Below are 26,322 nucleotides of genomic sequence, written 5' to 3'. Positions count from 1 at the left end.
CTAAAAAGTTAAATTTTATAGAAAGCTGCAACCTTCAATTTTTATCACCCACTATGGTATATTTCTCACTTTGAAACTTTAATTCATCCCTATATAACTTAAAGTACTATTGGAGTATCTCGCACAGTAGCGAGCAGTCATACAAACAGTGCTATAGAATCACACTTAAAGCCTGTGAACTGTTAGTTTAAAACTGACAGTTTGGGGATTAGATTTGGATCAGGTTACTTCACAAGACAGCTGTACTGGCACGGATTTATATCTAATAAGTAACAAATTCTAGATAAAGGTTTATCTAAAAGAAAAAGCATTAGACCTTTCACATTATAAACATCTCTTAATTTGGGGTTGAAAGCAATAGTTTCCACCTCTTTCCGTCAAGTTACTTTACTTGGCTGCACTGTTACTTGTTTGTAGAAGCAACACTGCTGGCACGTCTAGGTGCTAACTCTGCTTAGTTAAAATCTAGACGCTATTTAGGCCAGTTATCTTTATTATTACAAAAAATAATATACCTTTTATTGTGGTGACTAAGAAGCAACTCTCATCTTGAAAGTTCTGAACCATCTAGAAAGAAAAAGGAGATATTAAAATCCCAACTTTGTACCATCTAGGAGGCCAGCAAGCCAGTTAAGCAATTTGAATGCCAAAAGTGATCCATAAATATATTTCTAAATGGGCACTCTATGCAACTATTTTCATATTTTTCTCAGTACATGTAGTTATATACAAATTATACTAGTACAACGTACTAGATTCCCCAAAAGGAGCTACTAAAATGTCAATATATAAATACAAGAATAATTTATTGATACTTCATTTACAACATCACTACTTAAAGGGCTCCAGAATTACGTGGCTAGAATCTTTGTTTGCATAAACTGCCTAAGTAATTCGCAGCTAACAATGGTATTTAAACCTTGCTACTTACATACTATATTTCTTCCCTATGTATCTAGTCAAGAAAACAAATTGCATTTCATAATTTACTGCCTACATAGTAAATCGCATTCCCATACTCTTTCAATTCCTAAATTACTAATTGTGAGGAAGAGAAATTAAACAAACCAAAGTGTCAGTGAACTCTTAGATGGTTTGTTTACTGTTGCAAGGTAAAGACTTCATAGTATTACAATTGATGTACATGCAACATCATGAAAATATTGATGTTCAAATATTATATACTACTAGGACCTTCTCTCAGATCCCTTGTGCCCTAGTCATTACTATACTGCCAGACATGAATTTTGTACTAGGATAACTGCTCTCACCAAAATCTGGTTAAGCCAGATTCTACTTTGAGTTTTATGGAATGTCTTTTTGACCTTTGGGAGTGAAGAAAGGAGAACCTTAATCTAATGTATTTATTTAAAATGGCTTTGATTCCAGTCACACTGTTGCTGTGGAAAAACACAAGTTCTAACTATCAGAAGACATTAAGTGTATGCTACATACTATGCAAGAGAAAAAAACAGTGCTGCTCAGAGAGAACTGCCTAAATAAAGTGTGGCTACAAATGTATTTTACAACTACAACTCTTAACTTAAAACTTACCACCTTTTAATTTGTAAACTTGTCAGTTTTGAAACCGCAATTTAAAAAAGCAAATGAAACAATGGAAATGTTTTTAAACAAAATAATTTTGTTACCTGATCACTAACCAGGATGTGGATACCAGTAGGACCCTGTCTGTAAACCTGATTAATCTGATGCAAAGGAATATTAAACACCAAAGCAAGTTTGCGAGTGACTTCTGAGGCTGCCATTTCTTCTAAGTAGATTGCATGATAAACTATAAGAAAAAAGCTTTTTACTTTTAATAAGAATTATACTGTCATTGATAACTATTTAGGTGAAAACATTCCTGTAGGGTTGTAAAATTTACATCCCCCTCACTTTAACCCCCCCCCCCCTTTTTTTGTTTGTTTGTTTTAAACTGTCCTTGGTCTGCAATACCTTCTTAGAAACTGGAATACCTTTTTCTACAGTGTTCTCCTTTATTTGGCAAACACTGATTCTTCCCATTCTCTAGTTCATTCATGTGCACAAACGACCATGACTTTTCCTTCAATCTGATTTCTCGTCAGAATGATCAATATTCAGCACAGTTCTATGAATAGGGCTAGTTTGCATTTATTTTGATACTGAAACAACCTTCAAAGCATCTGTAGGAAATTTTTTTTTATAGTATCGTGTATAAAATTACCTTTTAAAAATCCGTTTTAGTTCTGCTACAAAAATGACTGGAAAACTTTTAATCCACGACATTATCTACCATATTCTATTTTTAAAGCAGATAATATATTTGGCCTGAGCTACTAGACTAATCACTTTGCTTCATGAGTTTTCTTGCAAAGAAATCTCTCTACAGAGTCCATCCAGATAATTTCCCCCTTAATCTCTCCCTTCAATTTTATATAACTTGATATGATAATAAAAGTGAGTGTACAGCAGGGGTAGGCAACCTATAGCATGCGTGCTGAAGGCAGCACACAAGCTGATTTTCAGTGGCACTCACGCTGCCCAGGTCCTGGCCAACAGTCTGGGGGGGACTCTGCATTTTAATTTAATTTTAAATGATGCTTCTTAAACATATTAAAAACCTTATTTACTTTACATACAACAATAGTTTAGTTATATATTATAGACTTATGGAAAGAGACCTTCTAAAAACGTTAAATTGTATTACTGGCACGCAAAACCTTAAATTAGAGTGAATAAATGAAGACTTGGCACACCACTTCTGAAAGGCTGCCAACCCCTGGTGTACAGCAAAATAAAACATGGTCAAAGTTTCTTATTTTCCAAATAGTAGCATGGCTGTGGGCAGCTTAATGCTTGGTTTTGAATTTTACAGATTTATACAACTGTGGGTTCTCAGAGATGAAAATTAAAAAGCTATACACCAATATCACTTAAACAACTGTGATCAATATTTGGTCAGATATGTTGTACATGTTGCTGGGAATGCTCTAATAAATGAAAAGAGGCAGAAGTGTCTAGCAGCGACATATTTGGATAAGCCCCTCCCCCTCGATCTCCTCCTTTCACAGCAATTTTGAACCTTGGATGTGTTAGTCATCATTACATTTAATGATACTACACTTATCCAAGAGGAAGTTTAGCTTATTTAACATAGGACATACAGTAGAACCTCTTACAAACACCTCAGGAATGGAAGTTATAACTTGCAATAAAATGTTGTGGTTGTTCTTTCAAAAGTTTACAACTGAACAGTGACTTAATACAGCTTTGAAACTTTAATATGCAGAAAAAAATGCTGCTTTCCCTTTATTTTTTTTAGTACTTTATGTTTAACAGTACTGTACTGTATTTGCTGCTTTGGAGGAGTGGGAAGAAGGGTGGGGGGGTTGTCTCTGCTGCTGCCTGATTGCGTACTTCTGGTTCCAAATGAGGTGTGTGGTTGATTGGGTAGTTTGTAACTCTGAGGTTCTACTGTACTCCATACAGATACTCCCTCTCTGCCCCCGTTTCCTGGCTGGAAAGCGTTTAAGTGCTGGAATACGATCCTCAGTCAGTCATTCCCCAGGAAATCCGATGGGAGGGTGAGTCTCCACTCCCTCCAAAAAGTTGACATAAGTGAAAGAGCAAGATAAATTTAGCTTCAAGTAGTTCCAGTGGCTCGAATAATAGAAGCAATGTGGATTTACTTGTTCTTTAATGTTATTGCTCTGTAATGTACTCAGCTATGTTCTCAGTAGTGGTGGAAACAGTAAAATGGCATATCCTTTAATACACTCAGCTATTTTCCCTTATCCAAACCACACTAGTTTCATTTCGAGTATATAAAGTCCTATCAGTAAAAAGTAATTGAAATGGATATGAACATAAGTTCTTTCAATTACAGTTGTACATTCACCTAGTACATTCACCTAAAGTGAATTTCTTGGCAGACCACCATGGATCATTTGAATGCTCATTAACTACATTATCCATGCAACAAAAACAAAACCTTAGATTTTTTTTCCAAGCCACTTAGCCTACTTTTTATTAAATTTTCTATTCTTGAAGGTGTGATGTGTTCCACCATAAAAGCACATATACCACTTCTGGCTTAAAGTCTAAGGAGTGCACTCATCTCTGCAATGCTAAACTGCTGTGTCACCATTAATCCACTTTCCTCTGCATATTCACTTGCTGGATACACAATTCTAGCAGTTTATAAATTAGTCTAAACTATTATATTTTATTGAAAATCTATTCTCAGCTCCTCTTTTTCCTGTCCTCACATGTTTATTTCAAACATTTCATTGCTTAGTAAGTCATAAAAAGAGCACTGTATGATCATACCATATATTGCACCATTGTTATCATCACCATTGGTTGCATCTTGCTGCCTTTCCAGTTGTATGCTCCTCAATGGCTCCTGGCAGACATAGATTGTTAAGCGGGGCCTAACAGACCTGCAGTTTACAAAGGATACATATAATTTTAAAAATAAACACACTTGCCCAAAAATGGTATGAAGGATTTATATCCATCTCATTTCAGCTGCCTTGCATTAATAATATACTTAACATTTTGCTGCTTTACAAGCTATTTAAAAAAAACACAAAAACACCTCATACAAACTATCACTAGTGGCTTAATCTAGTCTCAGAACCATTGAGATGGTCTGCCAGATGCTGGTAAATTTAAATTTAAAAATTAATTCAACAATTTTAAAATCACTGACACAAGACTTGCTTACAATAGAATCCTGCTACTGAATAGCAATAATTACATCTCTTATAAAGACAGTATGTTACTAAATATGTATTATCAGTTTCATTTGTAATTAGAATTCTGTATATTATTTAGCAGCCATGACCTCAAAAAATTTAGGTTCTTTATAGCTCACCTAAATGAGAAGTTTTGTCTCTTGGCAACAAACCCATCCGTCTTCAAGAAATCAGTACTGCCCAACTGCATTGCTACCAGTCTTACAGTCTACCTTTGAACTCATCAGTGCCTGCATCATATCTGTAGCCTGCCCTGAAGGTGTACACAAAACAGTCTTCTTTTGAGCATATTACTGCCAACTCCTGAGACAGCTAAACAGGCATACGCCAACCTAATTCTCAATTCTTATCTCCCAAATCCCCTATTCTAAGAAAGGCACATTACTGTGATTGAACACACTTAAATGTAAACTTGGCATTTTACCTGGATTTCAGTGCATTATATAGCCGAATGCCATCGGCCGGACCACAGATTTGTACCAGGTCCTCTCTTGTCAGCTTTAATAAATCAGCACCTGGAGAAATTCAAAAGAGCAGGATTTAGCTAGTTTCTTTTAGGACAAGGAAGCTCAAAAGAATCCAATATTCATTTAAAAACAAGTGACAAAATTGGCCCTTGAAAAACAATGCAGCTCTGCAAGATAAACACTGACAGCAAACAAAGACCAAAAGATGATTTTGATAACACTCCTGCAAAACACACAAGTACTTGCTGACACTAAGAAATAATTACCTGATTTTCAGAGAAAGTAGCACCCCTAGCTCCAGCTTAATTCAGCCCCTTTGAAAAATCAGATAATGTGACTGCAAAGTGTCACCTGTTTTAGTAAAAATGGTTTTCAAATATTAGACTGCTCTATATATATATAGATAAATCATAGTTTTAACTGGCTTAAGACAAGATTAGGATATTTGCACCTGGGCTAATGTGTTTCAGTCAGATGCAAAATGGAGGAGAAAACAAGTACACCCTCATAGAAGAGTTGATTTATCACAGCCTGCTGATCCTTATATTATAGTATAGCTTTTGGGACACTATTTATCCTAGACTGTGTGCACTGAAAATGCTCTGGTTACATTGCTGTTCCCTAGACAGATTGTGCATATCAGAAAATTGGAATGAAAAAGAAGTTCCGCTGACACCCATCACAGTTGCTCTATGTCCATATGTTAGCTGTATCAAGAACCTCAGACAGTAGGGCTTCAACATATATTTACCAAGTTCTGGCAATGTGTATTTGCTGTGCCACAAGATCAGCTGATGTCCACTTCTCCAACCTTCTCTAATTTGAGTCAGTTACCAAAAAACAGTCTCACAAATGGTATCAAGATCCACATTTACAGAGGAGTAACTATTTCTACCATATGCCAACCAATAAAAAGACCACAATATTAAGTGCAGTTCTACTCTGAAAAGTGATTATGCAAAAATGGCACCTTCCTAATAGACAAATCTGCATCCTACAGTGTATTCGGAGTCAGATCAGCTTACGTGACAAATTTTTTTTATCCTAGCAGTAACATAACATGTTCAATTCCATTTCTTTCTTGTGCAACAGAACAGTGTATTGAATTCTGATTTTAAAGGCCTACGGCCCTCTGCAAATCTACTGAAGACAGTGAGGTTATACAGATGTCACTGAGGGCATATTCTGAAAATTCAGCTCCAGTTTGGCAGAGGAACTTCAGGGTCTTGATGTGCAGTGGAGAAGATGGTGCAGAAAGGTCTACATTTATTAGACACTGGGGATCTTTTTAGGAAAGAGAGACTATACAGAAGCAGTGGCTCCATCTTAATAAAAATGGAACCAGACTGATGGCACAAAATAAATTAGGGTTTGATTGACTTTTTAAACTAGGAGCTTGGGGGAAGAGGACAGGAGATGAGCAGTACAGAGATATCTTTCAAAGATATCAGTAATTATAAGGAATAGTACTGTGTGGCCAATACAGGGTACCACAAAATGCAACTGATCTAGACAAGGGACAGGAAAACCAGAGAAAACTTCAAAGAAAGGTGTTAAATAAAAACAGACATCTGTTAAAAAAACAAACACCACAATTATTCACATATAAACTAAATGGCACAGCTGGGCAAAGTTTAGAGAAACACTTTCTCGACGTTTTAAGTAATTGCTTATATCTAGAACGCGAGAGGCTATTCTCAATTTATTCTCAAGTAACACACTGGTGTTAGATTTCAGAGTAGCAGCCGTGTTAGTCTGTATCTTTACACAGGAGTTAGTTCGAATGTGTCATTAGCTGTGCGGCTAAGTAAGAGTGATCACAATATAATTAGGGTCAAAATTCAAGGGGGATGTAAGATACCAAACAGTGACACAGTGACAGTTTCAGAAAGACAGATTTTAATAAAATAAGAGTAGTCAAAAAGTCCCTAAAGGCAAAACTTAAAGAAAGTAAAATCCTTAGAAGCAGCATGTATACTACCTAAGAAGAAAATAGACTCAGGAGACCTGCATGCTACTGAACAAAAGGGGAACCAGGTAGCAAAAGTGTAAAGCAGCATGGTGAAATGACAAAGTTCATGAAGTTACTTGACCCAAAACCGCTATCCTTCAAAATTTGGAAATTTTACACTAGAGAAGTCAGACAGCAGCATAAGTTATAGCAGGCAATAAGAAGGGCCAAAGTGGATTTCAAAGAGCAAATAGCTAAATATGTAAAAACTAACAAAAAGTTTAGTACATCAGAAGCAGAAAGAAATCAGTGAGGTCTACTAGATCACTACAGACTAAAGGAACAATCATTGGGAACGAATATATGAGTCAGACCAAAGGAAAAAAAAAAAAGGCATCCAGCATTAAGCCTGGGTTTATATTTTCTCTGGAATAGAAGTTTGTCCATTTGGTATTGTCTTCTGTGGACAATGAGGGGTTCTTAATTGATGGAATAGGAGGTCTATGACATAATTCAACTACCACTCACGTTGGGCCACTGTATGCCTCTGTAAAACGTCTCCCAGGTTGATGACAACCTCTGGGAGGTGTGTAGACAATGGGATAATCCTGTACTGATGGCACTGCTTCTAGAACCTGATGGCTTCCTGGTACAGAGGGGATTATCACATTCCTTCCTGTTTTTATACAGTGCATAGCAGACATGTCTGTCAGGATTGGTACCATGGAATTTCACAGAAGGACAGGAACACTATGCAGGCTAGTCTGATGGCCCTCAGCTTTAAGATGGTCAAATGTAATCACAGATCCTGGACCCATGTGTCTTGCACCTGCAGGTGATTCATGAGGGCATCCCACCCTGTCCCTGAATTGTTTGTGATAAAATGTCAGTCAGGTAGGGGACAGAGTCAGTTCCCTTTCTCTATGTTCACTGGATCCAGCCACAACAGCTCTTGTAGGATGTGGATAGGACTGACTTTTTTGTTCACGTGGTGTCCGGACGGGCATACACAGTTGTAAAGGCTGAAGATTAATTCTGGCAAGCAATGTCACATATATACATGGCAACATGTGGCCTAAGAGCTCCAGACATGCACACACCATCATAATTGGGTTTGACTACAGATAGTTTACCATCAACCGGAGACACTGGACTCTGCTCTATGGCAGGTAGACTGGCTGATAGGGAGTTGATCACACAGACTCTCTCATCTGGGATGTTAGGGATTTTTTTTCTCATTGCTCATGTGGAGTTCTAGTTGGGGGAACAGAGAGAAAAACTTAATCCAAGGTTGGGATCTGCATCTGATCAGCCTGTCATCCAAGTAAGGATAGACAAATGTGCTCCTACTACTGCCTGATACTTAATGAACACTCTAGATGCCAAGAAGAGGCTGAAGGGCCATGGTGTCTGTATTTGTTGAGTCTCCTCAGGTCTAAGATAAGAAGTGGGAGGCTTTCATCCTAATTGGAATTAGGAAATACTGAGAGTAGAAGCCTCTTCCCTTGCATTTCTTTGGAACCTTCTCTATGGTTTCTAAAAGCAATGAGGCCATCGCTGATTGCATGAGAGGGGTAGGGAAGTGGTGGGCAGGGGTGAAGAGTGGAAGTAGATTGGGTAGCCATGGAAAGGATCTCTACACCCATCTGTCTGATATAATGGCAGACCATGCCCAGTGGAACAGGCAAGGTGGCTTTGGAAGGTAATGCTCATTTGACCAGCTCTGATGTGGTTCCCAACTGTGCAATCAAATTTGTTGGCATGTCATAGAAGCGCTATGCATTGCTGAAGAGGAGGAAGGCTGGCATCCTATCATACCATGGTATTTTCTGTGCTTGGTATTCAGGATGCCTGTGCTGGTATGCAGGCATCCAAGGCCTCATCTGCAGGTGAGGACCATATGGCTTGAGATACAGGGCTGAGGTGTAATTCCCCGGAGAATGTAAGGTGGCCTTTGAGTCTTACTGAGTGTATAGAGCACTCTGCTGGCTCAAGGGCTCTGTGCCCACAAAGGTTAAGTCTTCAACTGTGACCTTTCCCCCTCTCAGGATACCCAATACTTGGAGCCACAAAGTTCTGCACATCACTATGGTGACCACAGATCTCACCACAGTGCTGGAGATGTTCATTGTGACTTGGTGTGTCATCCAGGCTACCAGTTGACACCACTTCAACCCTTGATTATGTTTCTAACCACCTCTCTGGCATCTTGTGGAGAACTGCAAGAAAAGGGAGGGAGGGGGAAATCACCTTGTCCTAGGTTAAGAAGTTATATTAGGCCAGTAAGGCCTGGCAGTTCACTGCATGCAATTGTAGAGAGAGGCAGAAAAGTGCAACTTTCTCCCAAAGAGGTCAAGCCTTTTCAAGTCCATGTCAGAGTCATAGACTACAGTCAGAAGGAACCATTATGATTGCCTAGTCTGACCTCCCGCACAATACAGGCCGCAGAATCTCACCCACCCATGTCTGATGGTACTCTTGCTCAACTTAGATTTCTCCTGTACCACGAACACAACTAAGGAGCCTAGGTTGGGTGGAATACAGAAATACTCAAACCTCGTTAAAGGTATTTGGTACCTCTTCTCAACCTGTTTCATGGTGGGCATTATTGTGGCTGGCACCTGCCACAGGGCCTGGTTGGGTCAAGCAGCCCCTTCTTTCTCAGGATGGTAATATTATCCAGGCCAAGAACTGTTAGGATGTCACATAATTTGGTATTTCTCTTCTACCACTGCTGTCTCTACCTCCATAGTTCCAGTAACCTGCCAAGGGAGTTCCTGGAATATTTTAAAGTCATCAGGCATTGGTACCAATGCCAAGGATACTGCCTTTTCAGGAGATGAAGCTAAGAGGTTCCTTAAGTGGCAAGATGGGGTGCTGGTGTTCCTCTACCGTAGGAACTTCTACTCTGGTTCCTCCCAATATTCCAGCATGGTCTGGGCAAAGATGCTGAACGGGAGTGTGACCTCTTCCTCTATTACAGTGAAGACCGGTTCCCTGATGCCTGAGATGGTGGCATTACTGTTGACTCTCGGGCACTGACCAGTCCACTGCTAGTGTTGTGGTGGGGGCTGATCCCTGTAGGGAATTCTGGCAAGATGCTCCATGGTACTGACCTCCAATCTCCAAACCTCTCAGCTTGAAGATGGAAAGAATGTATGTCCAGGTCATAGTGAGAAGGAGACAACTCCTCTAAGAGCAACAACGACTTACATGGCACAGTCAATACCAAGGTCTGTACCAGTACCAGCAGGTGCTTCGGCACTGGTGATTTTTCCAAGTCTATCTTGGGCTTATTCACCATGGTCGGTGTTGATGCTGAGGGGGCAGGTCTTGGAGCGAGGGTCAGTGCTGGTGTGGTCTTGGGTGCCACAAGCTGCTCCATTTCTCTAGCCCTCAATGCTATACAAGGCCTGGTGGATTTCTCTGCAGAGGCTTTGTATTACCTGTCTTCATGGGAGGACACCGAAAGTTCTGTCTGGAGTCTCTACCACTATTCTTTAAGCAACCTGTTGGTGCTGGACTTTGACGCTGTAGTTGGTGGTCCCTGTTTTGATGCTGATGATATCTGCTTTGGTGCCATGGCAGCTGTGCCCTGTCTTTGTTGGTGCTGTTTTGTCCACACTGGTATCTTGTCTGCTGTGGAGGGTGCTGAATGAGCCTGGCTTGTCTCCTCAGGCCCTAAGACAGACCTTTATGGATTGTTCCAGAAAGTGGAGTTTGACCCTTGTGTCTTATGACTAAACATATCCTAGCAGGAAACGTCAGGCACACTGAACATCTGCTTGGTACGTGTGATTCTCCAAGGCAGAAGAGGCACCTACTGCATCCATCTTTTAGTGGGACTAGTCCAGCGCCGCATGAACAGGGCTTGAAGCTTGCAGGTTTCAAGTCTGTCATGTTAAGGAGCAATTTTAGAGGGCGGGTTAACCTCCAATACCCTGGCAAGTCAAGTGAATAGGATCCCAGCAGTTGAAGAGGAAGGTAATCAAAGGAGTTCTGAAGAAGTTCAGAAGATTTGAAGAAGGCTGAGCCAAATCTATGGTCAGACATTCGCCATGTTCCATTGTGCTGCCACGGGTGGTAAGAATAGACTGGCCATTCCACTCTTTATGCCCTCACATGGGAGCATGATGTGGCACAGGGTGTACATGCAGCCCCAACAGACACTGCTACTCAAGAAATTCCAGTCCCATGCATGTCTACAGTGGGATCTACACTGACATGCTCTAAGAAAAAGGGGGATTTCAATAAAATTTAGAAGTAGAAAATTCAAAACAGTAAAAAAATACTTCTTCACACACCATATGAAGAAACTAGAACTCACTGCTACATCATGTTGAAGCCAAAAATATTAAGATTCAAAAAGTGATCAGCTATACATATGAATAAGAATAGTTGTTATAGTTAATGCTAACAAATTTTGTGACGAGATTAAGCCTCATGCTTTAGGGCTTAAATCTGTAACTACTAGTAATTAAGAGACCTAACTGGGGAGACCTAACAGCTGCCTTATGAGAAGTCTCTTGCATCTTCCTCTGAAGCACATGGTGCTGACCAGTGTTAGAGACAGGACACTGAACTAGACAAACCACAAATCTAATCCAGTGTGTCAATTCATTTTCTTCCTAAATAAGGAGTGAATCAGCATTTAATTGAGTTTGTGAACCATCATTACTCGTGGTGATGCAGAAGAACGAATGAACCCAGTTTCACTTTCAGGTGTCAGGTTGAGTTTGTAGAGCTGGCAGTCAAAGGCAGCTTTTTCCCTGTAAACTGAACGTATGGCCTAGAAATCAGAAAGACACTAAATAGTCAGCCCCATGACACTATTTTTACAGAGTAATTTTTCAGATAAGACTCTCACTCAAAACTTGAGGAAAAACTCTAAATAGACATTAAAAAAAATACCTGAGAAATTTGAAAAAAGCCTTGTATAGGTAGAAAACCTATGTTTGAGTAACCACTGCTGAGTTTCCTGGATTGTGGCTGAAGGATGAAGTTGCTGTGAGAAACAGGGGTTGAAGAAGACAATTTTGATGTTAATTTGTTTTTATAAAACAAATAAGTCAACTAATTTTGTTACATTATTAAAAACAATTAAGTATCTCATTTCCTTTCATCAGAACACACCAATAATGAAATCAGTATGAATCACCTCCACTTCACTGATTATTCAGCAATTAGGTACAAGGTTTGCATTGTGTAAAGACGACCAAACAGGAATAGATATACTTACATCTCCAGACCCTTGAGAAGTTCCATCTCCTTGATGATTTGGGGAGGAAGAATTGCTACGGTGGAGAGGTGGAACAAAAATAAATGATATTACTGGATTTTTAGAAGTTAAGAGAATAAAACCATTCAAGCATTACTGATAAAGGTAACCTTCAATTTTCAAAATGATAAAAAAATGTCCCTATTTTATGGCAGCAGCATGATTCCTAGGTTAAAGACCACTCAGGGAATAAACTGGTCTGGTGGAGATATGCTGTAAGAAAGAGGAATATCATCACTTAGACTGTGCAAATCACTTGGTTCCTAATCTAATCCCTGCTAGTCAACTGAAAAAGCAGCACCCATAATAAACTCACACATCCAACCATCTATCTTAAAAGGAAGAAATGAATAGTGGTCACAGGATTGAAGAGGTAAGAGAGGTGCTGTCCATCCTCTGATGCACAGGATCAGTCACAAAAAAGGTAGAGATGCCAGGATCAGCTTTCTGAACACCCTGAAAAAAATTAGTGGTTCTCCTGAATGTTGCATTAGTGACAGTAAATTACACCAATACTTCACATTTATATAGCACTTTTCACCCCAGTTTTATATTTTTATACATATGGCACCACGGCAGAGGCCCCTGACATGGGAGGGCATCAGTCAACCAGAGCAAAACATGAGATATAATAGTAGGCTAACCTCTAACTCTTACGTAACATTCAGCTCAGATAGGTTCAGTTTTTAAAGTCTGATCTGAAAGACTGATATAGATACTGGCATGGAGCTCTATTTTGAGGCTTAAACTAAAGGATGTGCCAACCATACCAAAATGGTGTAAACATTTCTACAAGACAAATGAAACATTTAAAACCTGATATTTAGATTACTAAGCAATCCTTTCCAGCAGCGCCTGTAAGTTTCAGAGCTACTGTGGGTACTTTAAGCTTTTCTATGCAGAAAACACTTCTCTCAAACATTCTTCTTCCCCCCAACACCCCAATAGACCAGGTCTGCTGGGTAAAATCTGTAATCTGCCACTGTCATGGCATCTTCTTCCCAAACACCACCATAAGCAAAGAGATGCATATTAATCTTTTCTGTAAGTGCTTCAACTACAGCATCTACTGCCAGTAAGCCACCACCCTTGAAGATGATAAAGTAGAAAGACAAAAGAAAGGTGGGGAAAGAAAGACAACACTCTTGATCATAAATCTTCCCCTAGGTCCCTCATCTTTAGTTGTGCTATCTCACCTGACTCTCCCCCTCCCCCCCCCCTTTTAAATGAAGGAAGGAAGGTAAGTATTTGATTTAGCAGCTATTCCTGTATTTCACTGTGAATTTCATAGATTAGATTTACTGTAATATCCCCCTTCCCTTACAGGAATAAGCTATAGTGGTACAAGCACTTCTATACCAATATTACTGTTCACATAAGGGGGTGGTGGTACTGCTGTAACTTCGCTGATACAGTTTAAGTGGTCTGACTTTTGTGTAGATAAGGCCTTAGTAAGCACCCCAGTTAAAAGGAAAAGAACTTGCTATGAATTGTGCTAGGGTCAATAAGTTAAGTTTCCAGCAATGGATACTGAGCAGGGAAAAAGATTCCTGGGACTGGAGGAATAATTTTACAATTGAAAAAAAAAAAATGCCAAAAGTTTTGGAGTTCTGAAAAATCTTGGCCAAAGTTCTACATTTCTCCCCCGCAACTTAATTTTGGGGATTGGTAGTCAATCTTCCATATTTATACATAATCTACATTCAAATGAAAGGAAAATGCTTTAAGCATAAGATTAATTTGAAGCATTTTTTAAAAATCAAACTACAGAAAAGAAACTTACCTGTCTGGGACACTGTAGGTACTATGTTGAGCAGAGGTAAAAGTTGGTGTTGGGGTAGGGCTGTTGTTTACAAATGCCGTAGGAGTATCAGGCCATGGTGAGCACTAAAGACAGAGAAAAGAATTAAACAATAAGTTTATTATAAAACCTCATGTCACTTTGGCATGTAGTCCTATACTCAAAAGCCCTGAATTCACTCCTGTAGAATTTAAATCTGAGTTTTCAAATTAAGTTTTCCCCACCCCCACTTGTTCCATCCATGTATCTGAACCTGACCAGGAATTTTAACTAAACCAAAGCCATTCTATTTATTTTTCTGTTCCATGAAGGAGATTCCTATTTATTATTAACTTGATTATTGCTTTCTAATGACACAATGAAGGTGGTGGTGATGGACCTGATCGAAGGACTGCAGAGATTATTCAGTTTAAAAAACGACATCTGAAATCTGCACAAAACCACCCCAATAGGCAGCAAATGGCTACAGAAGGTTCAGGGGTAATGAGTATAAGCAAAGCTGAGAAACCAGATTTCAGAACGGCACTCAGTCCATAAGCTTAAAATGTGCCTACCCTGACAGTGCTCACATCAGCTGTTACTCTGAGATGTCTAGCAGTATTTCTTTTTCAAACAATCATTCTTTGGACTGAAATTTAAGAGTTATTTAGTAGAAGACTAAATTGATGCCCACATGCAGTTTTGCTTTCTCTTAAGTTTCATGCTAAGCTAGGAGTTTTATTCATGAAGTAGTAATTCATCACAAGCATTTACTGATAAACCCACTGTCAAGTTAGGTCAATGTTTTTTAAAATTGACCAGCCAGGATAAAGGCCCTTTAAAATGACACTGGTGTTTAGTGCTCCAAATGCTTTATCATAATCTATTAAAAATAAAATTAATTTTTAAAAAAAGATGTAGCTTTTAATAAGGAAAAGTGCAAGGTCACATGGATAAACTGTAAAACAAGCAGCCAAACAAAGATTAAATGAACTGAAGGCCAAAACCATGCTAGACATGCCAACACAGGTTTCTGATACACTCTTCACGATTGTCTGTTAACCCAAATGTAAACTAAAGTTTCTTTCAGGCAGTTTTTAAAGCTATTTCTTGTTCCTGAAAAGCAAGAGCTAAACAGTAAGTCCCAGAATTTAACAGGTGCCTGCACTTCAAACATGGATGATCCAGTGAACTTGAAATCCCTCATATGTTTGAGTACTGAAAGGCCCTTTTTATCGACAACAACATGAGAAAAATCTTATGCTGCCTGCACATTTTTTTGATATGCTTTTTAATCTTTTTGTGCTGGAAGTCTGGCTTTCACTTGCCAGCAATGGGTACACCAAAAATCCTAAAACTGGTTAATGTTCCTGAAGACACTGGCTTGGGGCCTCAAAAGCTGGAAAACTTGGAAATCACATATAAAGTGGACTCACTCTAGAGGCGGATTTGTGATCTTATTTTTATTACAAAAAATGTCACATTGTTACCATGTACAGATATAGCCAACACTGGCATACTAGACTGCGACTTCACTCATACTAAACATGATTGTTCACTGTTACCTGGTACTCCCCACCCATTCTGTCATATCTACCTGATGTCTCTCATCATAAACTAAGACTCTAAGCTCTCAGGGACAAGGACTTATGTGTGTGTACAGCACCTAACGCAATGGGGCTTTGATCCCTAATTGTGAGCTTTAGGCACGACCACAATACAAATAATAAAACTAACAAGCAATCTATTTCTCTAGCACTAAGAGGAAAGTTTAGAGGGTGGAGGTTTCTGACATCCCTAAAACATGACATGGCCAGGATACTACCCCTTGCCTGTGCTCTAGTCAGGGGCGGCTCCAGGCCCCAGCACGCCAAGCGCGTGCTTGGGGTGGCATGCCGCGGGGGGCGCTCTGCCGGTCGCCGGAAGGGCGGGTCTGGTGGACCTCCCGCAGGTGTGCCTGCGGAGGGTCCGCTGGTCCCGCGGCTTCGGTGGAGCATCCGCAGGCACGCCTGCCGGAGGTCCACCGGAGCTGCAGGACCGGTGACCAGCAGAGCGCCCCCCACGGCGTGCCGCTGTGCTTGGGGCGGCGAAATGGCTAGAGCCGCCCCTGGCTCTAGTGAGGCAATTTTCTGTATGTACTTACCACTAGGACATTGTGTTTTGAAGTGTTTTGATTTTAATATAACTTATAGTACATTTTCTTTAGTTAAAGCTGCCAAAGATTTTTTAATTTTAACTTTTTAGCATTTACACCAAATCAGAATGACCTGAGACCCTGGAGTTCTGGAAGTAACATTGCACAGTGGGCTTTTGACTAGCCTTAAGGAAAAATAAAAAAGAAACACTCAGTTCAGTTGGGACAGTGGGGTAGTTTCCTTTGAAGATTCTCAAAATTCTCAACCCCCAAAGTCCAAGAGACTTTACTATAAACAAGAAAGAATTACATCGGTCTTACTCTTTGGCTGCTTTCCTGAAATGTTATTGTTCAAAAAACTTGAATTTTCTGATTGTGATAAAATACTATGTGATAGAGCCCTACCAAATTCACGCTCCATTTTAGTCAATTTCACGGCCATAGGATTTTTAAAACCTTAAATTTCATGATTTCAGCTATTTAAATCTGAAATTTCAGTGTTGTAATTGTTGGGGTCCTGACCTAAAAAGGAGTTATGGGTGTGGGGAGTGGGGGTCACAAGATTATAGTAGGGAGGGCTGCAATACTGCTACCCGTACTTCTGTGCTGCTGCTGGCGGCGGCTCTGCATTCAGAGCTGGGCAGATGGAGAGCAGAGGTTGCTGGGTGGGAGCCCAGCTCTGAAGGCAGAGCCACCGCCAGCACAGAAGTAAGAATGGCATGATATGGTATTGCCACCCTTCTGCACTGCTGCCTGCAGCAGCTGCCACTCAGCTCTGAAGCACAGAAGTAAAGATGATATGGTATGGTATTGCCACACTTACTTCTGCACTGCCCCCTAAAATAACCTTGTGACCCCCCTGCAACTCGCGTTTGGGTCAGGACCCCCAATTTGAGAAATGCTGGTCTCCCCTGTGAAATCTGTAGAATACAGGGTAAAAAGTGCACAAAAAACACCAGATTTCAGGGTCCATGACATGTTTTTTGTGGCCGTGAATATGGTAGGGCCATAGCGATAATGCTTACTCAGTCCTTTTCCAGTACTCTAAACATAAACATAGTTACAACATACTTGTTTTGCTTAAATTTTCAAGGTCCCCCGCCCCATGAGGAATATTTACTAGGGCAGTCAAGCAGTTAAAAAAATTAATCGCTCGATTAGTCGCACTGCTAAACAATAATAGAATATCATTTATTTAAATATTTTTGGATGTTTTCTACATTTTCAAATATATTGATTTCTATTACAACACAGAGTACAAAATGTACAGTGCTCACTTTATATTTTATTACAAATATTTGCACTGTAAAAATTAAAAATCGTATTTTTCAGTTCACCTCATACAAGTACTATAGTGCAATCTCTAGCGTGAAAGCGCAACTTATAAATGTAGATTTTTGTATGTTACATAATTGCACTCAAAAACAAAACAATGTAAAACTTTAGAACCAGCAGGTCCATTTAGTCCTATTTCTTGTTCAGCCAATCGCTTAGAGAAACAAGTTTGTTTACATTTACAGGACTGCTTCTTATTTACAATGTCACCTGAAAGTAAGAAGAGGCGTTCACGTGGCACTTTTGTAGCCAGCATTGCAAGGACTATGCCAGATATGCTCAACATACATATGCCCCTTCATGCTTTGGCCACCATTCCAGAGGACATGCTTCCATACTGATGATGCTCCTTAAATGTGTTAATTAAATTTGTGACTGAATTCCCTGGGGGAGAATTGTATGTCTCCTGCTCTGTTTTACCCACATGTTTAGTTATCTCCGATGATGACGCAGCACGTTAGTTTTAAGAACACTTTCACAGCAGATTTGACAAAACGCAAAGAAGGTATCAATATGAGATTTCGAAGGATAGATACAGTACTCGACCCAAGGTTTCAGAATCTGAAGTACCTTCCAAGATCTGAGAGGGATGAGGTGTGGAGCATGCTTTCAGAAGTCTTAAAAGAGCAACACTCAGATATGGAAACTACAGAACACGAACCATCAAAAAATAAAATCAACCTTCTGCTGGTGGCATCTGACTCAGATGATGAAAATGAACATGTGTTGGTCTGCTCTGCTTTGGATCATTATCAAGCAGAACCTGTCATCAGCATGGACGCATGTCTTCTGGAATGGTGGTTGTAGCATGAAGGGACATATGAATCTTTAGCTCATCTGGAATGTAAATATCTTGCAACATCGGCTACAACAGTGCCATGCTGATCTCACTTTCAGGTGACATTGTAAACAATAAGTGGGCAGCATTATCTCCTGCCAATTGTAACCAAAAACTTCTTTATCTGAGCGATTTGCTGATGTAAGACTGAGTGGACTTGTAGGCACTATATTTTTTAATGCAATACAAAAACTTGTTATTTTGTGTACATAATTCTAATTTGTAAGTTCAACTTTCATGATAAAGAGATTGCACTACAGTACCTGTATTAGATGAATTGAAAAATACTATTTATCATTTTTTACAGTGCAAATATTTGTAAAAAATAATATAAAGTGAGCACTGTACATGTTGCATTCTGTTGTAATAGAAATCAATATATTTGAAAAGGTAGAAAAACATCCAAATATAGCAAATAAATTTCAATTCGTATTCTATTGTTCAACAGTGCAATTGAGATTAATTTTTTAAATCAGTTAATTTTTTTGAGTTAATCACGTGAGTTAACTGCGATTGACAGCCCTAACAGTTACACAATATGTACATTAAAAGCTGTATGTTGCTCTCACTGTACCACTTTACATTAAGCCATGTGCCATTACTGTTCACAATATATTAAAATGATCAAGAAAATGAATATACAAGACAACCAGTCAGAGGCAAGACAAGGATAGTTGTGTCCATCACAGTACAGTAAAGTGGTTGCTGCTACTTATCAAACATCTTCTGTTTGACATCAATAGTAAAACAAATGAATATCCCTAATTTCAGTGTAATGATTTTCAAACAACTAACATTCTCAACCTTTCAATGGCTTAATATTTGTTCACCCTTACTTTCTTTTAAGCCACTGACTTCAGACCATAGAGTGCCACATGAACTTAATTTCTCTTTAAATAGCCTTGTTTTATAGAAAGTTTATTTATATAAGAATTGATTAAATAAAATATTACATGACAACAGCAAGATAGATGTCAGCATTGTTATATACATCTATGATGTCTTGCAGAAGAACCAGAAATACTTTCCAACAAGCCACAGTTGCTTTAATCATATCTGCAGTAACTAAAACTTGTATCCATGGAACAATCCTCCATTATTCTGTCTGGTAATATGCCAGGGTAGATAAAAATCAATAAAGGTTTTTTGATAATGCTTTGAGGGAAAAACCTATTTAAAGATACATTATAGTTCAAAGATATCTCATCATGTACTAGGGATTATAAATTCTAATTCTATAGTATGAGACAATATATTCATATAATGTTTAAGAAAAGTTTTGTAAATGAGTCCCAATAGTTCAAAGATTAGGGACCTCTGGAGCCAGTTCCCAGAGCTGTTTTCTCCCTACTCTCAAAACACTGAAATTCACTCTGAATTTATGCTTTGAGAAGGTACCTAAAAAGTCAGATTGTGGGTCCTGTGAGAAGTTCACTCCCTATCCAAAGTATCATAACTACAGCAGTGAACAAAGAAAGAATTAGAGGCCTTTTTATGACTACCCAAAATAAAGATCCTTATTCTCAGGAACAGAGTCACTTTTCAGATTTAGACTGTGCTGCTTGATCAGCATGACTGTTTATAGAGCCCCCATAATGGCATGTCAAAGACCATATAAAAATATAGGGTTCCTATCCCAAATAGCTTTTAGTCTAACATGACCATATACAATTAAAAATTATGTTCATGTAAGAAGTTACTTTAAACACAGAGTCAGAAAATGAGGCCGTTAGTGTCCTCATAATTCTAAATCAGCCATGCTGCACATCTTGTACTTTTGGCATGTTACTTGAATATATTAAAAGATACATTTAAGAAGATACAAGCATAAAGTAGTACGAAGTACATGCTATAGGGCCAAGCAAGTTTACTATGATAACCTTAAAATTAAGAGTCACCCACCCATATACTTTATACTGCATCGTTTGGCTTTGTTTCTCCAGAGGAGTGGAAGAGAATGCAGCAGTGTGGAGGAAGGAGATATGATCACATGGAGGATCTCACTTGGATACTAAGTGTCTGCACATGTGCAGAGAGTAGGGCATGGTAACTCAAAGACCCAGAAACTTCCAGAACAGAGTGGTAGTTACCAGACACTCTCAGTTGCTGTTCTGAGGCGGTATAGGACGTTTTCACTGTGGGCTACTCACCTAGCAGTCATATTCTAGTCACCCTCGGAGAGCTGAGCCAACCAAAAAGCACTGGATGGGGTGGTTATAAACAGAGGTGTTAAAAGTAGCCCGTGGACTCAACAGGTAACTGACACAGAACCATGAACAGAACTATCTGCTGTGAGGGCTGGGTCCCAATCCCTGTGCCACTTTGGACATGGGCTGCAGATTTCTGTTTCCCTACAACAGAGAGCACCTATCAGTTGTTAACGCAAGGCTTAGAATGCTGCTAGCTGTGGAGGCCCACATTGTTTGCTGACAGGGCTCTGAAGTGTTTGAAAGGACTGAAACGCTGCCATTTCTCAGGCTCTGAAGAGTCCAGGTGACATACTGTGGTCATGCTACAAAGAGCGAGAAAGCCCCTGTTTGAAGATGAGAGAGGAATGCATTTTGATAGGGGCACTAATGTACAGAAAACGTTATGTTAAAACCTTGTATTTGAATATTTGTAACAGAAATAAAAAGGGGAAGTCTGTATACGGAACACCAGCAGATTTACTGTTTAATAGTTTTTATTTAAAAGTTATTCACAGCATTCCAAATACACCTCTACCTCGACAGAACGTGACCTGATCGAACACGAATTCGGATATAACGTGGTAAAGCAGTGCTCCGGGGGTGGGGGGCAGCTGTGCACTCCAGTGGATCAAAGCAAGTTCGATATAACGTGGTTTCACCTATAACGTGGTAAAATTTTTTGGCTCCCGAGGACAGCGTTATATCGGGGTAGAGGTGTACTATTTACCATGTTTTATGCTATTTACAAGTGTTGTGTGTGCAGTAAATGTTTGTTTTACTAAGAAAATGTATGGTACTTGCTCTCTGAAGCTGACTGGGAACTATTAGCATCCATTTATCAAGGTTTACATAAAATAGCCCTGAAGTTTAATTGTAAGGACTTTTTAAAAAAAAATGACAAAACAGAACTCTAGCTTGTGCTTCAGCAAAGAGTTAAGCTGAGGTGCAGTATAATTAGACACAATATTGCATGAGCAGCCCATGTTCCCCATTACATAAACACCAAGTCAAAAAGTGAAGTGTACTATGAACTGAAGTTTTTGTATTCTACTTTTGTATTTCAATTAACTTTTGTTTAAAAGAATTAAGCTCTGTACAGTACAAGCCTTACACTTGCAAAACTTAACATTCAGCATATTATAAACTCCACATTTGCAAAGATTATAAAGTTTGAGGAGTATGGCTCATAACAGAGCCCTTTAATCATTGAAAGCCTTCAGCCTATAGTTCTACATGACCTCCCTTGAGACAGAGGGGACACGAATTGCAGAATTAAAACAACAACAATTTCCTGGGCTTAAAGAGTCTTGACTACAAGGGAAGAAAGAGAGCAGTGAAGACCTAAAGAAATCATTATGAAAAGGGCTAGGTCTATTTTTGCCAAATGTAAAGGAAGTTCTATCTTTCTCCAGAGACTAAGCTCTGGCTTTCCAGCACTTAAGAGGGATGCAAACTGGAGATCTCCGTCCCACAGGACAACAACTGCCTGACAACTAGCAGCAGCAACAATATGCACTTAGCAGGAGGCCACTTCCAAAGAGAGATTCACTGAGCACAGGGAGAAAAACTCCCTGGGCATTACCATACTCTAAAATACCTAATTTAGTCAGAAAGGAAAAAGAGGTTAAAAAACGTAAACACTGGAAGCCAATCCTTGCCATCTGAGAGAGCTGCCTCCACCTAATTAGAAATGTTAACATGCTTTATAGGGAGAGACACATGTTGAGCACTGATTTTTTTTTTCCCCCTGTATACATCTGCTGATGGACATCCTGCCCAGCAGCAGAAGAATGTCTGGGTTGACAACGGATACTGCAGAAGAAATGTAACAGCTAAGGAACTAAGTATTCTGGGTTGCCAGTATTTTACTATGAACTTTAGTTAATTCCAGACATCCCAGTGTTTACTACAGCATCAAGTAAAACAAAATTCTCCAAAGAATTCATCCCACTGTTTACAGTGCTCGCTTATTATAGCGCCTCAGTTGTGTGTGACGTTTCATAAACAAAGAATGAACAGGTCCCTTTGCCTTGAGAAATGTACAAGCTGAATTTTGAATAGCACACAAAGAGATGATGAAGTGCAGAGCGGAATACTGATGGACAAAAGTCAGCTAATTGTCACATAAGTGCTTTATGGGAAGAGGTGTCATGGAAATACGAACAAAACTTGCTTGTTCAGTGAATTAAGTCAAATAATTGACTTTCACAGGTGGACATTAATATATGACCAAATTTACCAACAGGTAGATGCGGGATCATGACTTGCCCAAACAAATAAGTTGCTAAGATCTATTTTAGAAATAAAGATATCGGAAAATATTTATTGTTCACCATAAGTGTCAGTTTAAACACCTGGAAGGTTAAAACTTGATAGGGAAAGTGTAAAATACACATAGTTGCTTCTTTTAAGCAGATAGACACAGGATTAAACAGAGGGTCCACATGCTGTGAGAAAAAGTAGTGCTCAGTAACATTAAGTCTTGCTGTATCTGACTGAAACACAAGGAGAACAAGATGCAGAGAGCCAGAGGAAACAAAGTACTATTACTACAAACAACCTCTCTGCAACAATACATGGGGCTTTAAAGGTACAAATGTATATGGAAACTTACATTAAACTCAGGTGGAAATATGGGACAAAACATACATGCTGTAACTAAATTTTGCTATTACATATATATAAAGAAAGCAAATAGCTTTTAAAAACATCTAGCTATTTCAATAAAGGAAATGTAGGTGTAAACTGAAAGCTCTTGGTTTGTTCGTTTTTTTAAAAGAGTCACGCAGTCCCTCTGCAACAATTTGTCTTAAGTGTTAGATTTAGGAAGCATTCCTCACTGAAACAGAGTAATTGGTGTAAACAAGAGTGAATGAAATTAAGCCAAGGAAGTCAAAATGTTTATTTTTGATCATGGAAGTTTCTCCTATATCTAACACTGCACAAGGTATCTTGCACAATGAAAAGGTAAGCAGAAGTCCCTTACAGTGCCTCGCTTTGCCAGAGAATCACCGCAGTCTGCTGGCAAAGTCCGCTTGCTGGACTTTTTCTGCTCATGTTCAACTGCATCTTCAATTATAGGCTCAAGCCTCATCTGGACAAACACCAAAGATTTGGATCAATTTCTTTTCATTATACAGTGAGGAAAGATCTAAAAGCCTTTTAAAAACTTTTGCAATCTTTAGAAAACTGTATAGAACTCACTGGTGTTTAAATAAAAAGAAAATGCAAAACCCCAGTGAGGCTCTAGCCATAAACTCAATAGTCTCTAAAAACACGGTTTTGAGCTCAAATATGACACGTATAAATAAATCCTAAACCCCAGTTTTTGTTTTTTAGCTGCAAGGTTTTTAGATCTGTACACGAGACTTGTTTTAGAATTCAGCACAAACAGTGCTCTAGCCAAGGGTATTTGAATACAATATCTACTATATAGCCAAGTGAAATTTACTCAGCAGAATCTTAAAGGTTACTGGTGTTTTTCTTTGGGACAAGTTTGGCATATTAAAAAGCCTACCTTTGTTTATGCTGTAACTCTCCCCCCCATTTTGAGGATATAATTTATTCACTGCTAATATTTCATATATTATATCTAGATAATTTTTCTTCATAAATACATGCAGTTCCATCGTGTTACCTCTGTGAGGATTGTGGTGTCATACGAAGGTTGATACTTTTCTTTTTCATGTGCAGTTCGCTTCTCCATCTTTTCTCTGTCTGTTTTCTGTTTCCTGTCTGCTCCTTTTGGCTAAAAATGAATAGTTAAATGAACAAGCAGACAGAAAGAAGTTTTGCAACTGAAATATGGACCTAAAAATCAGCCATTATAATGTGAACGTTTTCTATGTCTAAATTTTTTTTTTTTTTTTTTTTTTTTTTTTAACACTGTGAACCATTATTTACAACTATTACCTTAAAAACTTTGATTTGGCAGCTGGCTGAATGCAAATGATCTGTGTATTCTCCATTTTCAGTCTGCTTAAAAGAGTCAACCTGAATCCTAAAAGGAACTCCTTTTTCACCTCCATGTTTACGTGGGGTAAATTCAGTGCTGATGCAATGTACCTGAAAAACAAAGTGAAGCTGTATTCCATTCTGGGCATATTCTTAATACTTTTGCCACTACCATTATATAAATTTCTCTGACAGGGTTAGCAACAATTTATGGTTTATTCAGGAAATGAAACTGGAAATCCAAGGGAGGTAAGAATAAATTCCTGTATCTTTGCCAGCCGCACAGGCGTGGAAGTCAGGTTTAAACCTGTCCCTATTTACTATCAATACATCACCTATATTCTCCCCAAAAAGTAATACTTTAACTCCTATATCTTTCACAACATTAAACAACTGCTGTGGATCCTCATCATATGTTACCAAAAAAATCCCTCTCAAATTCTTTTATGGGATCTTAAGACAAATATAAGAGCAGAACTACTATATTAATCATGATGAATAAATTCAAAGATTTTTCCAGGTACTAGTGCACAGTGGTATAATTTAGCTAGCCTGAACATTAAGATTTTTTTAAACAGAAATTTCAAGACATTATATCAAAACCACTTACTGGAACGATTTTTAAATCTGACTTAAGGCTGAGTTTTTAAAAAAGGAGGCTAATGGAGGTAGGTGCCGAAGTGTCAATGAATGGCAGTGGGAATTGATACCTAACTCCCTACAGGTTTTTTGAAAATACCAGAATAAAGGCATTGAGTTTATGAGACACGTGAATATCATGGCAGTAAAAAGGTACAATAAAAAGAGAGTGTTATACTAGGAAACAGTACAACAGTTACAATGTTGTAGGGCATTAAATACTCAGTATATCACCAATGCCACCACACTGTGCACTCCCACCTTCCAAACAGTAAGAGTTGACTAAGCTTTTCTTCATGCCATTAGCACATTCTGCAAGGCTGAAAATATAACTGTACAAACAAAAGTAAAATGGATGGCTCATTACACGCTCTTTACTCCCTTGCAGCAAAGCCTGACAAGGAAGCAGCCATTGTAAGAGTTGTGTAATTCTTTGACAAAGGAAGAATTATTATTGTCAGGGTACAGTAGCACAACATAATTTACTGCCAATGTGGAAACAATCTACCTGAGCTAACAGGTTAAGGAATATTGCCACTTCTTGCTTTGCGTTTTTTCTTCATACCAATACCTGATTTTTTAGACAAAATTATCCAGAAGGAAGACTATAGTATAATACAAAGGATTCTAATTTCTCTGACAGGAAATCTAATTCCATGGAGTAAGTCACTTAGAAAAACACCCTGCCTTGAAAATAATAACAAAAAATCAAGAATCTAACATTTTATCAATCAGGTAAGTAAGAAGACTGAAAATCTGCTTTGAAATCTAGTGATTTCAAATGCTCTCTCTATTGGTAAAGCAGATTCAGTCCTATTCAGGGGCCCTATACTTCAGTTCCAGATAAATGGAACAACAACAGTTATTTACAAAAGCTGCTTTAAAAATACACCTCCATAAATATTTATCCATACAAAGATGTAAGAGTAATCATTAATTTTCATTTAAAGCACACTTTCATATTCATTTTATTGATCCATTTTAAAAAGCTGTTTCTGTTCTAAGCTATGTTTAA

General features: G+C 38.7%; 2 protein-coding genes across 8 annotated transcripts in view; one reads left to right on the top strand and one right to left on the bottom strand.

Annotated features, from left to right (window-relative positions):
• The window catches only part of FBXL2 (F-box and leucine rich repeat protein 2), a 140,723-nt gene extending 117,258 nt beyond the window's left edge, over positions 1-23,465 (top strand). For 3 of the 5 annotated variants that reach the window (XM_045005241.1, XM_045005245.1, XM_045005244.1), the window contains 2 exons: positions 3,472-3,566; positions 20,469-23,465. The gene's annotated coding sequence lies outside the window, so the exon portion shown is untranslated. Of the gene's footprint in view, positions 1-3,471; positions 3,567-12,286; positions 12,544-20,468 lie in introns of all 5 variants that reach the window. The other 2 variants (XM_045005242.1, XM_045005243.1) reach the window with 2 other exon arrangements.
• The window catches only part of UBP1 (upstream binding protein 1), a 67,837-nt gene that overhangs the window by 3,963 nt on the left and 37,552 nt on the right, over positions 1-26,322 (bottom strand). The window contains exons 6-15 of one of the 3 annotated variants that reach the window (XM_045005239.1): positions 24,627-24,779; positions 24,352-24,462; positions 23,701-23,808; positions 14,222-14,325; positions 12,400-12,454; positions 12,072-12,165; positions 5,167-5,257; positions 4,312-4,424; positions 1,650-1,792; positions 516-567 (exon numbers count right to left, since the gene is read on the bottom strand). In XM_045005239.1, the coding sequence (XP_044861174.1) occupies positions 516-567; positions 1,650-1,792; positions 4,312-4,424; positions 5,167-5,257; positions 12,072-12,165; positions 12,400-12,454; positions 14,222-14,325; positions 23,701-23,808; positions 24,352-24,462; positions 24,627-24,779 (1,024 nt within the window). Of the gene's footprint in view, positions 1-515; positions 568-1,649; positions 1,793-4,311; positions 4,425-4,861; positions 4,996-5,166; positions 5,258-12,071; positions 12,166-12,399; positions 12,455-14,221; positions 14,326-23,700; positions 23,809-24,351; positions 24,463-24,626; positions 24,780-26,322 lie in introns of those variants that run through there. The other 2 variants (XM_045005240.1, XR_006576903.1) reach the window with 2 other exon arrangements.

Source organism: Mauremys mutica, chromosome 2, assembly GCF_020497125.1.
Source record: "Mauremys mutica isolate MM-2020 ecotype Southern chromosome 2, ASM2049712v1, whole genome shotgun sequence".
NCBI classification, from domain to species: Eukaryota; Metazoa; Chordata; order Testudines; family Geoemydidae; genus Mauremys; species Mauremys mutica.
This window is presented reverse-complemented; position numbering and strand designations above follow the sequence as displayed.